This window comes from Delphinus delphis, chromosome 13, assembly GCF_949987515.2.
Source record: "Delphinus delphis chromosome 13, mDelDel1.2, whole genome shotgun sequence".
Classification (NCBI taxonomy): Eukaryota; Metazoa; Chordata; class Mammalia; order Artiodactyla; family Delphinidae; genus Delphinus; species Delphinus delphis.
The window spans coordinates 56,910,392-56,924,390 of record NC_082695.1 but is presented as its reverse complement, the minus strand read 5'-3'; the positions used below and the strand labels follow the sequence as shown (position 1 = coordinate 56,924,390).

At 35.5% G+C, this 13,999-nt stretch overlaps 1 protein-coding gene across 3 annotated transcripts in view; it reads right to left on the bottom strand.

The window, feature by feature from the left end:
* PIK3C3 (phosphatidylinositol 3-kinase catalytic subunit type 3) overlaps positions 1 to 13,999 on the bottom strand; it is a 156,701-nt gene that overhangs the window by 103,770 nt on the left and 38,932 nt on the right. For all 3 annotated transcript variants that reach the window (XM_060028977.1, XM_060028978.1, XM_060028979.1), the window contains exon 5: positions 1,070 to 1,156. In XM_060028977.1, the coding sequence (XP_059884960.1) occupies positions 1,070 to 1,156 (87 nt within the window). The remainder of the gene's footprint in view (positions 1 to 1,069; positions 1,157 to 13,999) is intronic.

The window sequence follows — 13,999 nt, the reverse complement described above, 5'->3', positions numbered from 1 at the left end:
CAGGGGTATCTAAGTTGAAGAATAGAAAAATTAAAAATATTTTTTAATTAAAAATAGGAAAAAGAAAAAAGCATTTTGATTAAACTCTTTTTGGAATGTGACTATTATCAAAATTCAAAAAAGTAAAATTTTCTTCCAGTTTCAGTATATAATAATGTATTATGAATACATTTAGAAAAGATGCCCAGTATTCATACTGAATATAAATGTTGTTAGACACTACTAATTTGTTTTTAAAAAATGAACAATGTCAAAATTTTATTTTTCTAAGTGTTCACCGTAAAATGACAAATTTCTCTCTTTCCACCTGCTGAAAACTGTTGAAAGAACACAAATCAAGTCAGTTGTGCCATGTGGTGATCACTATAAGCTACGCATTTCACAAAATTGCTATTCCTCTCTCCTAATGTGATTAATATATAAGCATTATTTCTGCTCTCTAGACATAGAGTGTTAGGCCAAACATCTAGTATTTCAGTGCTAGTGTACATAAAAAACTTTTTTGTCGTTCTAACTTTTGTAAAGAGTTTCACTGAAGCCATCTTTTCATTGAACATATTCTGGACCAATACACAAGATCAAGAAAGCACACGAATTACTTGAACCATGTAACCTCATTAAGTGTGCACAGCCCTATATGTACTAAATAAGACAAGGAATATCTTAATTGGGGAGAGGAATTGCTATTGATGACTTAAGGTAACTGAAGTGAAGAGGTTGTTTTGACACTATGTTGACAGATTTATCCAATCAATTTGGACATAAACTGCCATATGGAGAAAGAGAGAACATACAAGTGAGGCATCAAGATTAACATGGGCTTCACTTATATGATATTTAGTATACTTATGATATCCACTACCTATTTCAGGGTTCAAGAGAACACTAAAATATAAGAAAGGCAGATATCCTAAGCTTTCCTTTTATTAGCATAAACCTCACAACTAGAGGTAATCCTCAATGCTCCCACATTTGAGAGATACCTGGCAATAAATAGTTCTTCTAAAAATTTTTTCAGTTAAAATTCTGGAGAAAATATTTTGAAATAAAAAAGAGGGATACAACCCACCTCATTTATCATTTCTATTTCTCTAAATGTCAATCTGTCCAGCCAATCTACTTTCACCATGTGACCTTGTCGATGAGCTTTGGTGAGCTGCAAAAAATATATAATGCAGAAAATTTTAAGAGATAGATCTCACAGAAAGGAGGATAAAGAATGGAAATGATCATCAACATGACACTGGAAGTACTAGCTAATGCAAAGAAAAAGGAAATAAATGATATACAGATTGGGAAGAAATAAATAATACTTTCTTTATTCAAAGGTGACATGATCATTTATGTAGAAAATATTTTTAAATGGACAAAAAGCTCCTGGAACTAATAAGCAATTACAGCAAGGAGGATACAAGGTTCCTATATAAAAGTCAATCTCTTTCTTATATATTGTTACCAGCAATCAATAAGTAAAATTTGAAATTAAAAACACAATATCAAATCACAGTATCATTTACATTAGTGCCTCCCAAAAATCAAATTGGTATAAATCTAACAAAATATGTACAATATCTATGTGATGAAAACTAAAAAACTCTGATGAACAAAATCAAAGAAGAAGTAAATTAATGGGCTCAGGGTAAGATGACTCAATATTGTCAAGATGTCAGTACTTCCCAACTTGATTTATAGATTCAAAGCAATCCTAGTCCATAAACAAAACAAAACAAAACAAAAAAAAATCTCAGCATGTTATTTTGTAGATATCAACAAACTGATTCTAAAGTTTATATGGAAAGGCAAAGGCTCCATAATAGCCAACGCAGTATTGAAGAACAAAACTGGAAGCTATACATTACCCAACTATAAGACTTAATATACAGCTACTGTAATCAAAACATTGTGGTACTGGCAAAAGAATAGATAAATGGATTAATGGAACAGAATGGAGTCCAGAAAAAGTCCACATAAATAGAGTCAATGATCTCTGACCAAGAAGCAGAGGCAATAAAATGGAGCAAAGAGTCTTTTCAAATATTGCTGGGATAACTGGACATGCACATGCAAACAAATATATATAAGCAAAGACCTTACACCCTTCACAAAAATTAACTCAAAATGAATCACAGACCTAAATGTAAATTGCAAAATACAAAACTCCTAGAAGATAACACAGGAGAAAACCTAAATGACCTTGGGTATGGTGACAACTTTTTAGATGCAACACCAAAGGCATAATCCATGAAAGAAATAATTAATAAGCTGGACTTCATTAAAATTAAAAAATTCTGCTCTGTGAAAGACATTGTGAAGAGAATGAGAAAACAAGCCATGGACCGGGAGAAAATATTTGCAAAAGGCACATATGATAAAGGAATGTTGGCCAAAATATACAAAGAACTCTTAAAACTCAACAACAAGAAAATAAGCAACCTGATTTAAAAAATGGGCCAAAGATCTTAATAAACAACTCACCAAAGAAGAGATATGGATGGCAAATAAGCATGTGAAATGATGCTCCACATCATATACCATCAGGGAAATGCAAATTAAAACAATGAGAAATCACTAAACACTTATCAGAATGACCAAGATTTGGAACACTGACAACATCAAATGCAGGTGAGGATGTAGAGCTACAGGAACTCTCATTAATTGCTGGTGGGAATGCAAAAACGTAGAGCCATTCTGGAAGTCAGTGTGGCAGTTTCTTACAAAACTAAACATACTCTTACCATACAGTCCAGGAATTGCCCTCCCTGGTATTTACCCAAAGGAGTTGAATACTTAATGCCCACACAAAAGCCTGCACATGGATATTTATAGCGACTTTATTTATAATAACCAAAACCTGGAAGCAATTCAGATGGCCTTCACCAAGTGAATGGATAAATGAATACATTCAAACAATGTTATGCAGTGCTAAAAGGAAAGGAGGTATCAATCAATGAAAAGACATGGAGGAACCTTAAGTACACATTACTTGCACATTGCTAAGTGAAAGAGGTCAATCTGAAAAGGCTAGGTACAGTATGATTACAACTAAAGAAAAGGTATTGATAAAACTATGGAGATAATAAAAAGATAACTAGTTGCCCAGGGTTGGGGGGGAAGAAGGGATGTATAAGTGGAGCACAGAAGATTTTTAGGGCAGTAAAACTACTCTGTATCATACTATAATGATGGACAAATGACATTAAACATTTGTCAAAGCCCATAGAATGTACAATACCAAGAGAGAACACTGAGGTATATGGTCTTTGGGTGATTATGAGTTGTCAGTATAGGTTCATCAATTGTAACAAACTGTAACAAATGTACCACTGTGGTGAGAGGTGTTGACAATAGGAGAGGCTATGCATGTGCTGGGGCAGAGTGTATATGAGAAATATCTGTACCTTCCTCTTAGTATTGCTGTGAATGTAAAACTGTTCAACAAAAATAAAATCTTTAAAAAATCTAAAAAATCAAAAAAAGAAGTGTTATGTCACCTTCACATTTGATACATTCCTATACACAACAGAAGCCACACAAAACTATCAAGATAAGAAATGGACTTGGCTAGAGACGAATCATCATAGTTTTTACAGAAAAACAAAAAATTTTAAATGGTCTACAATCTGCCATCTAAACATGCTAAAAAATAATGAAGCCTTTCCTGAAAGTATCTCCATGTTCTATATTTCTTGTATTTTGATTACTACAAAGGGAGAGAATTATAATGATAGTTCTTCAAATTGGAAATAAACTATTTTTTTCACATCTCAATATGAAAAATAACAAAGTTACATACATAAGGCGTTTCTCTGGAGCCTATAATTTACTACTCTAAGACTTAAGCACATAAGTGTGCATGTGTGCTTTACTTTTAAGAAGGAGTAATGAAATAATTAACAGTAATAAAAGAACCAGTGGTAAAAGAATTTCTAGAGTTGCAGTTGGTAGAACCCTCTGAAGGTCTTACATACTAACCTACCCTTGGTTTCACAAATTAAATAATACATTGACCCTTCAAATATACAGAGAATTCAAGATAATTTCCAAGGTCCTCAAACTGAAACTAGATTTTGTCTTAGAAAGTGTAATTTTAAACATCAGCATTATTCATGTATCAAATCCCTTCTTTCTTTCTAAACAAATTCATAGCATAAAGCAAAACTGAGCATTAAGGACTTCAGTGGTAGCTTGTCTTTATGATTTGTCTTCATTTCCATTATACAAGTTATGATGGTATTCCTACAAGGATGCCAAACACTTCTACCAATTATTATCTCTCTCACAGAACTAAAAATCGTCGTCAATATTCTTTATATTCCTCAACTAAGGGACTCTTATCACAACTACATGGTCATACTATTTCAGAAATGAAAATAGTAGCTTCATACAAAAAGTCTGAGGATCACTGTAATATAAAAATATTATCAGCTTAGCTTTCTTCTGAATAACAAATTCCTTTTCACTTGAGGTAATCTCTAAATGAAAATGGATGAGGCAAAAAAAAGTGTTTACCACTATTACTCACAAAGCAGGGACTAAACATTTTGCTGGCTCTGGTAGAACATTAGATAAATACACTAACATGGAAACACTAAGAATTAGTTACAAGGGAACCAAAAGAACACCAGGCAATGTGACCTAAAGGAAAGAGTGCTAAACTAGGAGCCATTAGACCAGGGTTCTAACCCTAGCACTCCATTTTCGAATTCTGTCATTTTTGAACCCTCATGTACAAAAAGAAGTATTAATTTCTATTTCTGCTAGCAAAATTCAAATAGAATAATGGATGCAAAATATGATAGGTAGTATTATTCCATACAGTCTTTATAAAGAATTATATTCTCACTCATCTTGCCACATGTTCCAAACTAGTTTTTTAAATGAATAAAAATATAAAGGGTCATATCACATCAACTACCACACTGAAGTGGCAGAGCTAGGATTTAAACCCCAGGTCTATAAAGTTCATACTTCTTCTATCAGTCTTTGCTATCTCCTCTATTGATGCATTCATAGTAAAAGATTTAAGTCTAATTAACTTCTGTAATTTTTTAAACACACGTTTCATATTTATGATACAGTAGCTGATTCTCCACTAGTTTCCTTTGAGGAAAAAATTGACAATAGCATATTGAGTTTAGATGTGGCAGAATGTGTTGGGCATTTTTCTCTCCCTTACTAAATAATCAGACAAATCGAAAGTTTTCTGAAGGCATTTCACTAATTCCAGAATTCATGTTTGCTGCCAATAAATATTACTTCCTATATAGCATATTCTTACCTTCTGTATTTGAATAGTAAAAGATGACCATTCTCAACCTTACAAACAGCAACCAAAGAATGCATGGTCAAGGATGGTAGTACCATAAACTGGTAAAGCCATTTTGGAGTACAAGTTTAAATTACCTGAGATATATTCATATTTGTGCATCACTGTTTGCAATATGGAAAACTTAGACATAAAAGAATGTAAATGTCTATCAATAGTGGGAACTATTAAGCAAACTATGGCACACACACTAAGAAATACTATAATCAAAAAGAAAGAAAAATCCATATACCCCATTAGGAAACATCACTATGACACTGTTGAATGCAAAAGCAACTGCAGAATGAGAGGTACCACTTATGCTATGACTGTTTGTTTACAAGTTTGTCTCACACCAGACTCTTGAGATTGACAGCAGAATTTCTAGATTATTTCTCTGCTTGAATCAGTTTTATAATTTCTGTTGCACTAGAAAGTTACCACTCAAAATGTCCCCTAGCTACTTGTGCTATTTATCTGATACTATGTAACAAAGCACCACAAAACTCAGTGCCTTAAAACGCCACTCATTTTAATATTTTTCATGATTCTTGGAGACATCAAGAAGTCATTTTCTTGAGGACATTTGGATATTTTTTTTCTCTTAGTCTAACAGTCTCTCATGAGACTGTTGTCATGTGGTAGCTGGAGCTAGAATGTCCAAGATAGCTTCACTCACATTTCCAACGCCTTCATGGGCAAGGATGGGCACAAGTGGGAAACCAGAGTGGTGGGGCCTCTCTTTCTGAAGGCACTCTCAGTGCTGCTCCCTCTCCAGGTAGTCTTTCAACATAGTCACTCCAACTAGGTAGCTGGACTTCTTACGTGGTGGCTCATTATTCCCCAAAAGTGCAAAAAACAGAAGCTTTCAAGTTGTCTTAAAGTTTAGCCCTGGAACAGGCATAGCATCAGTTCAGCTGCATCATGTTAGTTAAAATGAGTCACAGAGCTACTGCAGATCCAACATGGAAGCGTGAGTATCAGGAGGCATATTTCATTGAGGGTCACCTTTGGAGACTAGCTAGCACAGCATTTACTGGACAATCTAAGCATACAGTAGATTGCTCAATTGCAGAAGAGCAAGGGGAGAGAATTTGAAGATGGCAAAGCTAGCTCCTGACTGGACTTTAGGTATCAGGTAAAGTCTAGAATTAGCTCTCACAATTCCTAAATGATTAGGCCTTGCCTTCCCCTCCAAAATAAGCTCTTACAACTCTCCAACTGATATATTACACTCCAGCCACCCATTTCAGTTCTTCAGACAGTAAGGCCTTTTACTTCTAAGACTCAATGCAGATTAAATAATTTAATATTAGATGAAATTTTTTACTAAAAATTTTAGAGAACTATAAAGCACTATGCAAACTGTAAGCAGCTGTTATTAGCCCATAATCTATGTCACTTCATCTCTATAGGTGCTGATGACTATGTAGACAGACTTGGGTGGTTTTCACCAGTCCAAAGCAGTTTCCACTTGTCTCCAGTTTGAGAATGTCTATGGATAATGAAGACCAACAAATGAACTTGAACAGTTTATATTTCATTTGGGGTCTGACCTAGATCTTCCAAATGAGAAAATCTGCATTCTGTTAAACAGCAGGGTAAAACTAGTACAATCTGTTTCAAATTGCTTGTGAAGAGATAATCCTCACTAGGGTGCCCATCCTAGAAAGCAGCTAGGTCAAGATATCAGTAAAAGAGTCATTCTCTCTTTTTAAGGAACATAAGTTTCTACAGAATTCACAAGAAATCGTATAGAGCTTGGAAGAGAAGCCCACTGTCACAGACATAACAGCGTAATTATTGAGCTCTAACTTCTCCAAGAATTAAATAGCAAGGGGTTTTACAAGCTACTTAAATAAAAGAATCTGTGTAAGAACCAAATAAGAACATGCCCAGGAAACTGCTTGGAGTACTAATCATGTATATCAGATTTAATGGGAGGACAGATACGTGCTTGAGGAAGATGCCTCAGATTAGTAGGTGTTCAATACAAGTACCAAGGACAGAACTAAAAGTAGGCCAACTTGCTACACTGTATATAGACGAGGAACAGCAGAGAAAAGGAACGTCAAACTGGATAGCTATCCCTGGGAACAGATAGACTTCCATGATCACCACAAGTCACAGTTCTTTGCTCCTTATTTGTATCTGCCCTACTAGACCATAAGCTTCTTGAGTGCTAGAGCTATGAATGGTTGACAGAACCTAGCATTTATCCATTCAATGAATATTTATATTTATTGACAGGACTTCTAATGTGGAAGGGTGATAGAACAGAAAACAAATGCTTGTATATTCTGCAATTTTGTTTAAGAGCTTTGGGGAGTAAATGGGGAGCAAGGGGAAGGGAGTGACACTCAAAAGGAAGCTGGAGAAAAGAATGATTCATGCCCTTAGTCACTTTGCCCTAGTACTTATATACTTTCAACATAAATATATATTACTTAATTTGCTGTTGTAAGTTACAAACTTCCATCAGGTCCTCTGCTCTGGAGATAAGCACAGAATGTTGAACAAAAGAAGCAAGTTCCCTGCCTTCAAGAACTTAAGGTAGGGGTGAGCCATTTGTATGGTAATGCCTGTATGCCCATATGGTAAATGCTTATATGTCTATATACAAATTGAAACAGTAATATGAAAGTCATGAACAGGGTGATGTGACAGAAAATAATGGGAGTTCCTGAGAAGGCCTCTCAGGCAGTAACATTAAAGCAGAGACTTGAAGGATAAGGAGTAAGTCAAACAAACAGGATGAAAATCTTCCATGCAGAGGAAATAGCTTATTTGTCAGCACATCAGGGAGTTTGATGTACCCAGGTATTAAAGAGAGACTAGGATGGTAGTCCTCGGTAAATATTTAAGTAAATCAAGTTCTCTGTGAGGTGGACAGTAAGAAGATCTACACATACATAAGATGCTTACTGGGAATCATCTTTCTTGAGGTTCATCATGATCTAGATTTTTCTTTATAGTAGATACCACACTTACAGCCTAAAGGAAGAAAGCGAAGAGTGAAAAGAACTGAAAAATGTTTATCTATTTCAAATCTGCCTAGGAATTTGTAGGGAGGTAAATGGGGAGAGACAGACTCAAAAGGAAACTGGAGAGAAAATGGTTTCTGCTTTACAAATTTTTCCCTGGCCAGTTTCTTCCATATTCATATACCCACTTTATCTTTACAAAAGGCATCAATTAACATGTATTAATCAAAATACGAGACACATGGCCCAAGTTCACATATGCTATGAAAGGTGGGCTAGTTTTGTTGGTTTATCAAGACACGGTATGGTAATTCACAGAGTTTATTATCTACCTGTGAAAACAAGATGAAGAACAAGATGAACATAAGACAGAATATAACTGATAAAAGAATTCAAAGATGTACACCAAACTCTGATCCTGGTTTTAAGCACCCACATACACCTTATGACTATGTCTGATAATTTGGAAATACAGCATACAAGCACATATCAAGCGAGCCATATAAAAATAACTTAGAAGAACAATTCTCACTTTCTATTTTCAAGCTAGTAGAAAGTTTAAAGTGGATAAAGGCTTTACAACAGCACAGAATTGCAAATACTTTGAACAGCCAACCATAGAGGATTGCTGAAATGAATTATGGCATATCCATACTATGCAAAACCTGACAGTCGTTACAAATCATGTTATGTAAGCATCTTAAATGACCTGGAACAATTTTGAAACATTATTAAGCGTAAAAGCAGGATTCATTTAAACACACACACAATATGATCCCAAATTAAAAATAAATACACATACATTCCATACATTCCATACATACATACATACATTTATTTATTTATTTACCAAAAGCATATCAACTAAAATACTAATGATGACTATTGTGAGTAGAGGATTAGAGGTGATTTTTACAGTCTTTGAACTTTAACAATCTTCTTCTATTGTAGATGTATGTTAGCTTGTAATAACAAAAGATAAGTTATTTAAAAACTAAAGTTATTTTAAGAACAATTAACTGTGGAGAAAACCCTGTTGAGAAAACCATAAAAGATTAGCATTTATCAAGACGATGCTAAATAAAGTTACATTACTTCATAATAAACTCAAAGAATAAAGACCCATCTGATTAATTTAACTCAATCATATGAAATGAAAACCAGGTATCAACATAATTGTTCTCTCTCAAATTATTTCTTCCAAGGGCCTTTCAACTGGGTCCAACTAAAAACCCATATAAATTAAATGAAAAAAAAAAACATATAAATTAAAAGCTGCCACTTTTCAATATGCAGTTAATAAAAACTCCTATATAAAAAAATGTACAGGCTTAAGGTTTCAAACTTTACTCACATCAAGAAACTGTAAGAGGGGAGTTACAAGATAAGTGGATTTTCCAAAATAAGTAGCTATGCAATAGGTGATGCTTTGGCCAGATACACTTATGCTTTCTTAGGAAATCTTAGGAGAAAAACATGACAAAGCTGTATTTTCTTTTTTCCTTTTTTCCCTCTGCCACATGAAAAAATAAACAAAAAAAAAACCCAGTCTACTCTTGTCACCAGATGGAAAACTTTCAGATTCAGAGGGCCTATGTGAATGTTCAAAATCTCTCTTGACACATTTATAGGAATACTGGCCAATAAAAATGTTTGGTACTACCAGGTACAAGACTAATTTTTTTCCAGCATGATCATAGAGGGTTGTGTTTATTCAAATACCCCATATCTCCTTCCTCTAAATTCCCTCAAGTTAAAGGTTATAATATAACTCTTTCAACACTAACACTTCCCTAAGCCTAGACTAGAACTGAGCATAAGTACTCATTAAACAGAATACCATTATTGGTCAGTAATCTATTTGCAGGATGCACTGTGGCTCACTGAGACATTTGTATTATTAAACAGTATAATTCTTCAATAAACAATGAGTCCTATCCATGTCAAATCAAATACAAGCTATGCAGTAATTTATAATTCAAGACAAAATATAGTTGTATAGGGCTTCCCTGGTGGCAGAGTTGTTAAGAATCCACCTGCCAATGCAGGGAACACGGGTTCAAGCCCTGGTTCAGGAAGATCCCACATGCTGCGGAGCAACTAAGCCCGTGCACCACAACTACAGAGCCTGTGCTCTAGAGCCTGCGTGCCACAACTACTGAAGCCCACACACCTAGAGCTTGTGCTCCACAACAAGAGAAGCCATCACAATGAGAAGCTCGTGCACCTAGAGCTTGTGCTCCACAAGAGAAGCCACCGCAATGAGAAGCCTCTGCACCGCAACGAAGAGTAGCCCCTGCTTGCCATAACTAGAGAAAGCACTTGTGCAACACAGCCAAAAATAAATAAATAAAATAAAATAAAAATAATATACCCAGCAATCCCACTACTGGGCATATATCTAGAGAAAATCATAGCCAGGACATGGAAGCAAACTAAATGTCCATCGACAGATGAATGTATACAGAAGGTGTGACACATATATACAATGGAATATTACTCAGCCATAAAATGAAACAAAATTGAGCTATTTGTAGTGAGGTGGATGAACCTAGAGCCTGTCATACAGAGTGAAGTCAGAAAGAGAAAAACAAACACCATATGCTAACACATATACATGGAATCTAAAAAAAAAAAGATGGTTCTGAAGAACCTAGCGGTAGGACAGGAATAAAAATGCTGACGTAGAGAATGGACTTGAGGACACGGGGAGGGTGAAGGGTAAGCTGGGATGAAGTGAGAGAGTGGCATGGACATATATACACTACCAACTGTAAAACAGCTAGTGAGAAGCAGCCGCATAGCACAGGAAGATCAGCTCAGTGCTTTGTGACCACCTAGAGGGGTGGGATAGGGAGGATGGGAGGGAGACGCAAGAGGGAGGGGATATGGGGATATATGTATACGTATAGCTGGTTCACTTTCTTATACAGCAGAAACTAACACACCATTGTAAAGCAATTATACTCCAATAAAGATGTTAAAAAAAAGTATTCACTTAAACTGAGATTTTAAAAGGTGTTGTATTGGGGCTTCCCTGGTGGCACAGTGGTTGAGAGTCCACCTGCCAATGCAGGGGACACGGGTTCGTGCCCCGGTCCAGGAGTATCCCACATGCCGCAGAGCAGCTGGGCCCGTGAGCCATGGCCACTGAGCCTGCGCGTCCGGAGCCTGTGCTCCGCAACGGGAGAGGCCACAACAGTGAGAGGCCCGCATACCGCAAACAAACAAAAACAAAAAAAAGGAGTTGTATCTGTATGTTAGAGTTTGCACCCACACCTATTATAATTAATTCTTACAAAGCTTCTACCTTCCTGATTAATGAAGTCTTAGACTCAAATCTTCAATTTTACTTTGAAATTTTACATGTGTACCTTATTCAGGAAGAGTGGTATTTGCCTCTTAATGAAACCATTCAGTTTAACTCCTCAGAGATTAATGTAGTCTTAAAAGCACGTTACTTTCTAGTTTTCTGGCAGAAACTATAGCTGTAAAGACAGCAACAGATTTACAGAACATGAATCGATATTCTTTTAGGGCTCAATCTTTCACTGGCAAAAACTAATTTAGTCTACTTGCTACCATCGATTTCAAGACAAATCTAAAAGTTTTGACAGTCTTAGACAACAGTAAGCAAATCAAAGTGACTGATAAAAAAGATTCTACCATGTATCATTAGGAATAAATTTATAAGAGATTCCCAAACTCTTCTTTTATGACACAAAAGAAAAGCAACACAGAATCAAATCCAATACATTATGTTTATAAAAGTTACACTTATTATTTATACAAAAACCTGTAGTTAAGATGCATTTTTTTTTTTTTTTTTTGCGGTGTGTGGGCCTCTCACTGCTGTGGCCTCTCCCGTTGCGGAGCACAGGCTCCGGACGCGCAGGCTCAGCGGCCATGGCTCACGGGCCCAGCCGCTCCGCGGCATGTGGGATCTTCCCGGACCGGGGCACGAACCCGCGTCCCCCGCATCGGCAGGCGGACTCCCAACCACTGCGACACCAGGGAAGCCCAAGATGCATTTTTGATGACATAGATGGTGCCACTAAATAAGTTTTACAGCCTTGAATAATTTCACTAAGAATTGTCTGACATTTAGAAGAAAAAAATCCCTAAAGATAACGAATATTCATATTTTTCCTCCGTCCCTTCCTCCCTCCCTTCCTTCCCACTAAAGGCACATTGAAGAAGTAGTTCTGTGTTAGACAACCTAATTGAGTTAGTTGACTTTCATCTTCTTCATCAAAGGGCTCTTCAGCGTAAGGGAATTAACCAAATAACTTGGCTAAGTAGTAACTGAATTCCAAGATTAGTGAAAAGAGGTAGTAAGATGGGACTTGTTGACTTATTGTTTTCCCAGTACTAGGTCTGAGTTTTAAAGTTATGTATATATATAATTAATTTTTTTATTTTTATTATAAAGCAAAAGTATGCAGAATAATATGAGATATCCATGTATTCACTGTCAAAACTAAACATGTATTGTTTGCCTTATTTGTTTCACACTTTTTAAAAAAGATGAAAAAAATCACAGATATTTGTAAAGACTTCCCTAATTCTTTCATTTCAATTTGCTTTTTTAAACTTAATGCCGTTTTTGATACTTATCCATGTTAATTTACACAGCTCAAATGCTTTCATTTAAACTGTTGTATAGTATCCCACTGTACGAGTAAATCAGTTTATTATTTATTCTCCCAACAAACTCAACTTTTTGTGTTATTATCAGGGCTGAAGTGAATATACGTGTATATATCTCCTTATGCCCATAAGTGAGTTTCTTTAGTGTAGAAATCTAGGTGTGAAATTGTTGGATTTCCAAGATAAAAATCTATACATTTTCTGTTTGGTTTATTTCTAAATTTCACGTAGTTTTTGTTGCTAGTGTAAATATCTTTTGAAGATTTTATTTTTAGATTGGTAAAACGGCAATAATAGGAATTTTGGAATAATAACTGATTTCTGTTATTAATCTTGTATCTAACAACATTATTATTTATAACAGTTTGTCTAATAGTTCTTCTGACTTTTCTATGTAATCATCATCTGTAAATAATTTTTATTTCTTACCTCTATATATACGGTTTTCTTGTACTGACTAGTACAAGAAACTCTAGTACAATGTCTAATCGGAACAGTAATAGAAGCATCCTTGTTTTGTTCCTGACTTTAATGAGAATGTTTCTTACATTTAACCATTTGGTAAGATGCTGGTTATCAGTTCTTGGTATATTTCTCATATCAGGTTAAGAAAGTCCTATTTTATTTTACCAAAACTTTATACGATGAATGTTTGTTGAAACTCACTAAAAAGTTGGTAAGATTGGGAATCCATTTGACCGTATGTTTTTTTCTCCTTAATTTAATATGCAGGAGATAGTTAACACAACAGGTTTGAAGCCACTATCTTCAGAAGGACCTGCTTGCAAGGATGACCCTCAGCAAATGTGTGAGAACTTGACTTCTGAAACATTCTCTAACGGGTATAGATGTTTCACTGTGGCTAGGCTGTTTGTACACTGTGATTTATGGTAAGCACCTGCTTTCTTTCTGGGAGGCCAGAATTTTGGTAGTTGAGGGCAGAGAATGCCTGTGTGACCAGACCCCCAGTAAAAAACCTAATTTCTGAGTCTCAAATGGGCTTTTCTAAAAGGCTTCATTTTTCTTCCTGAAGAAAGCAGCACACTCAGTGTCTCTTCCT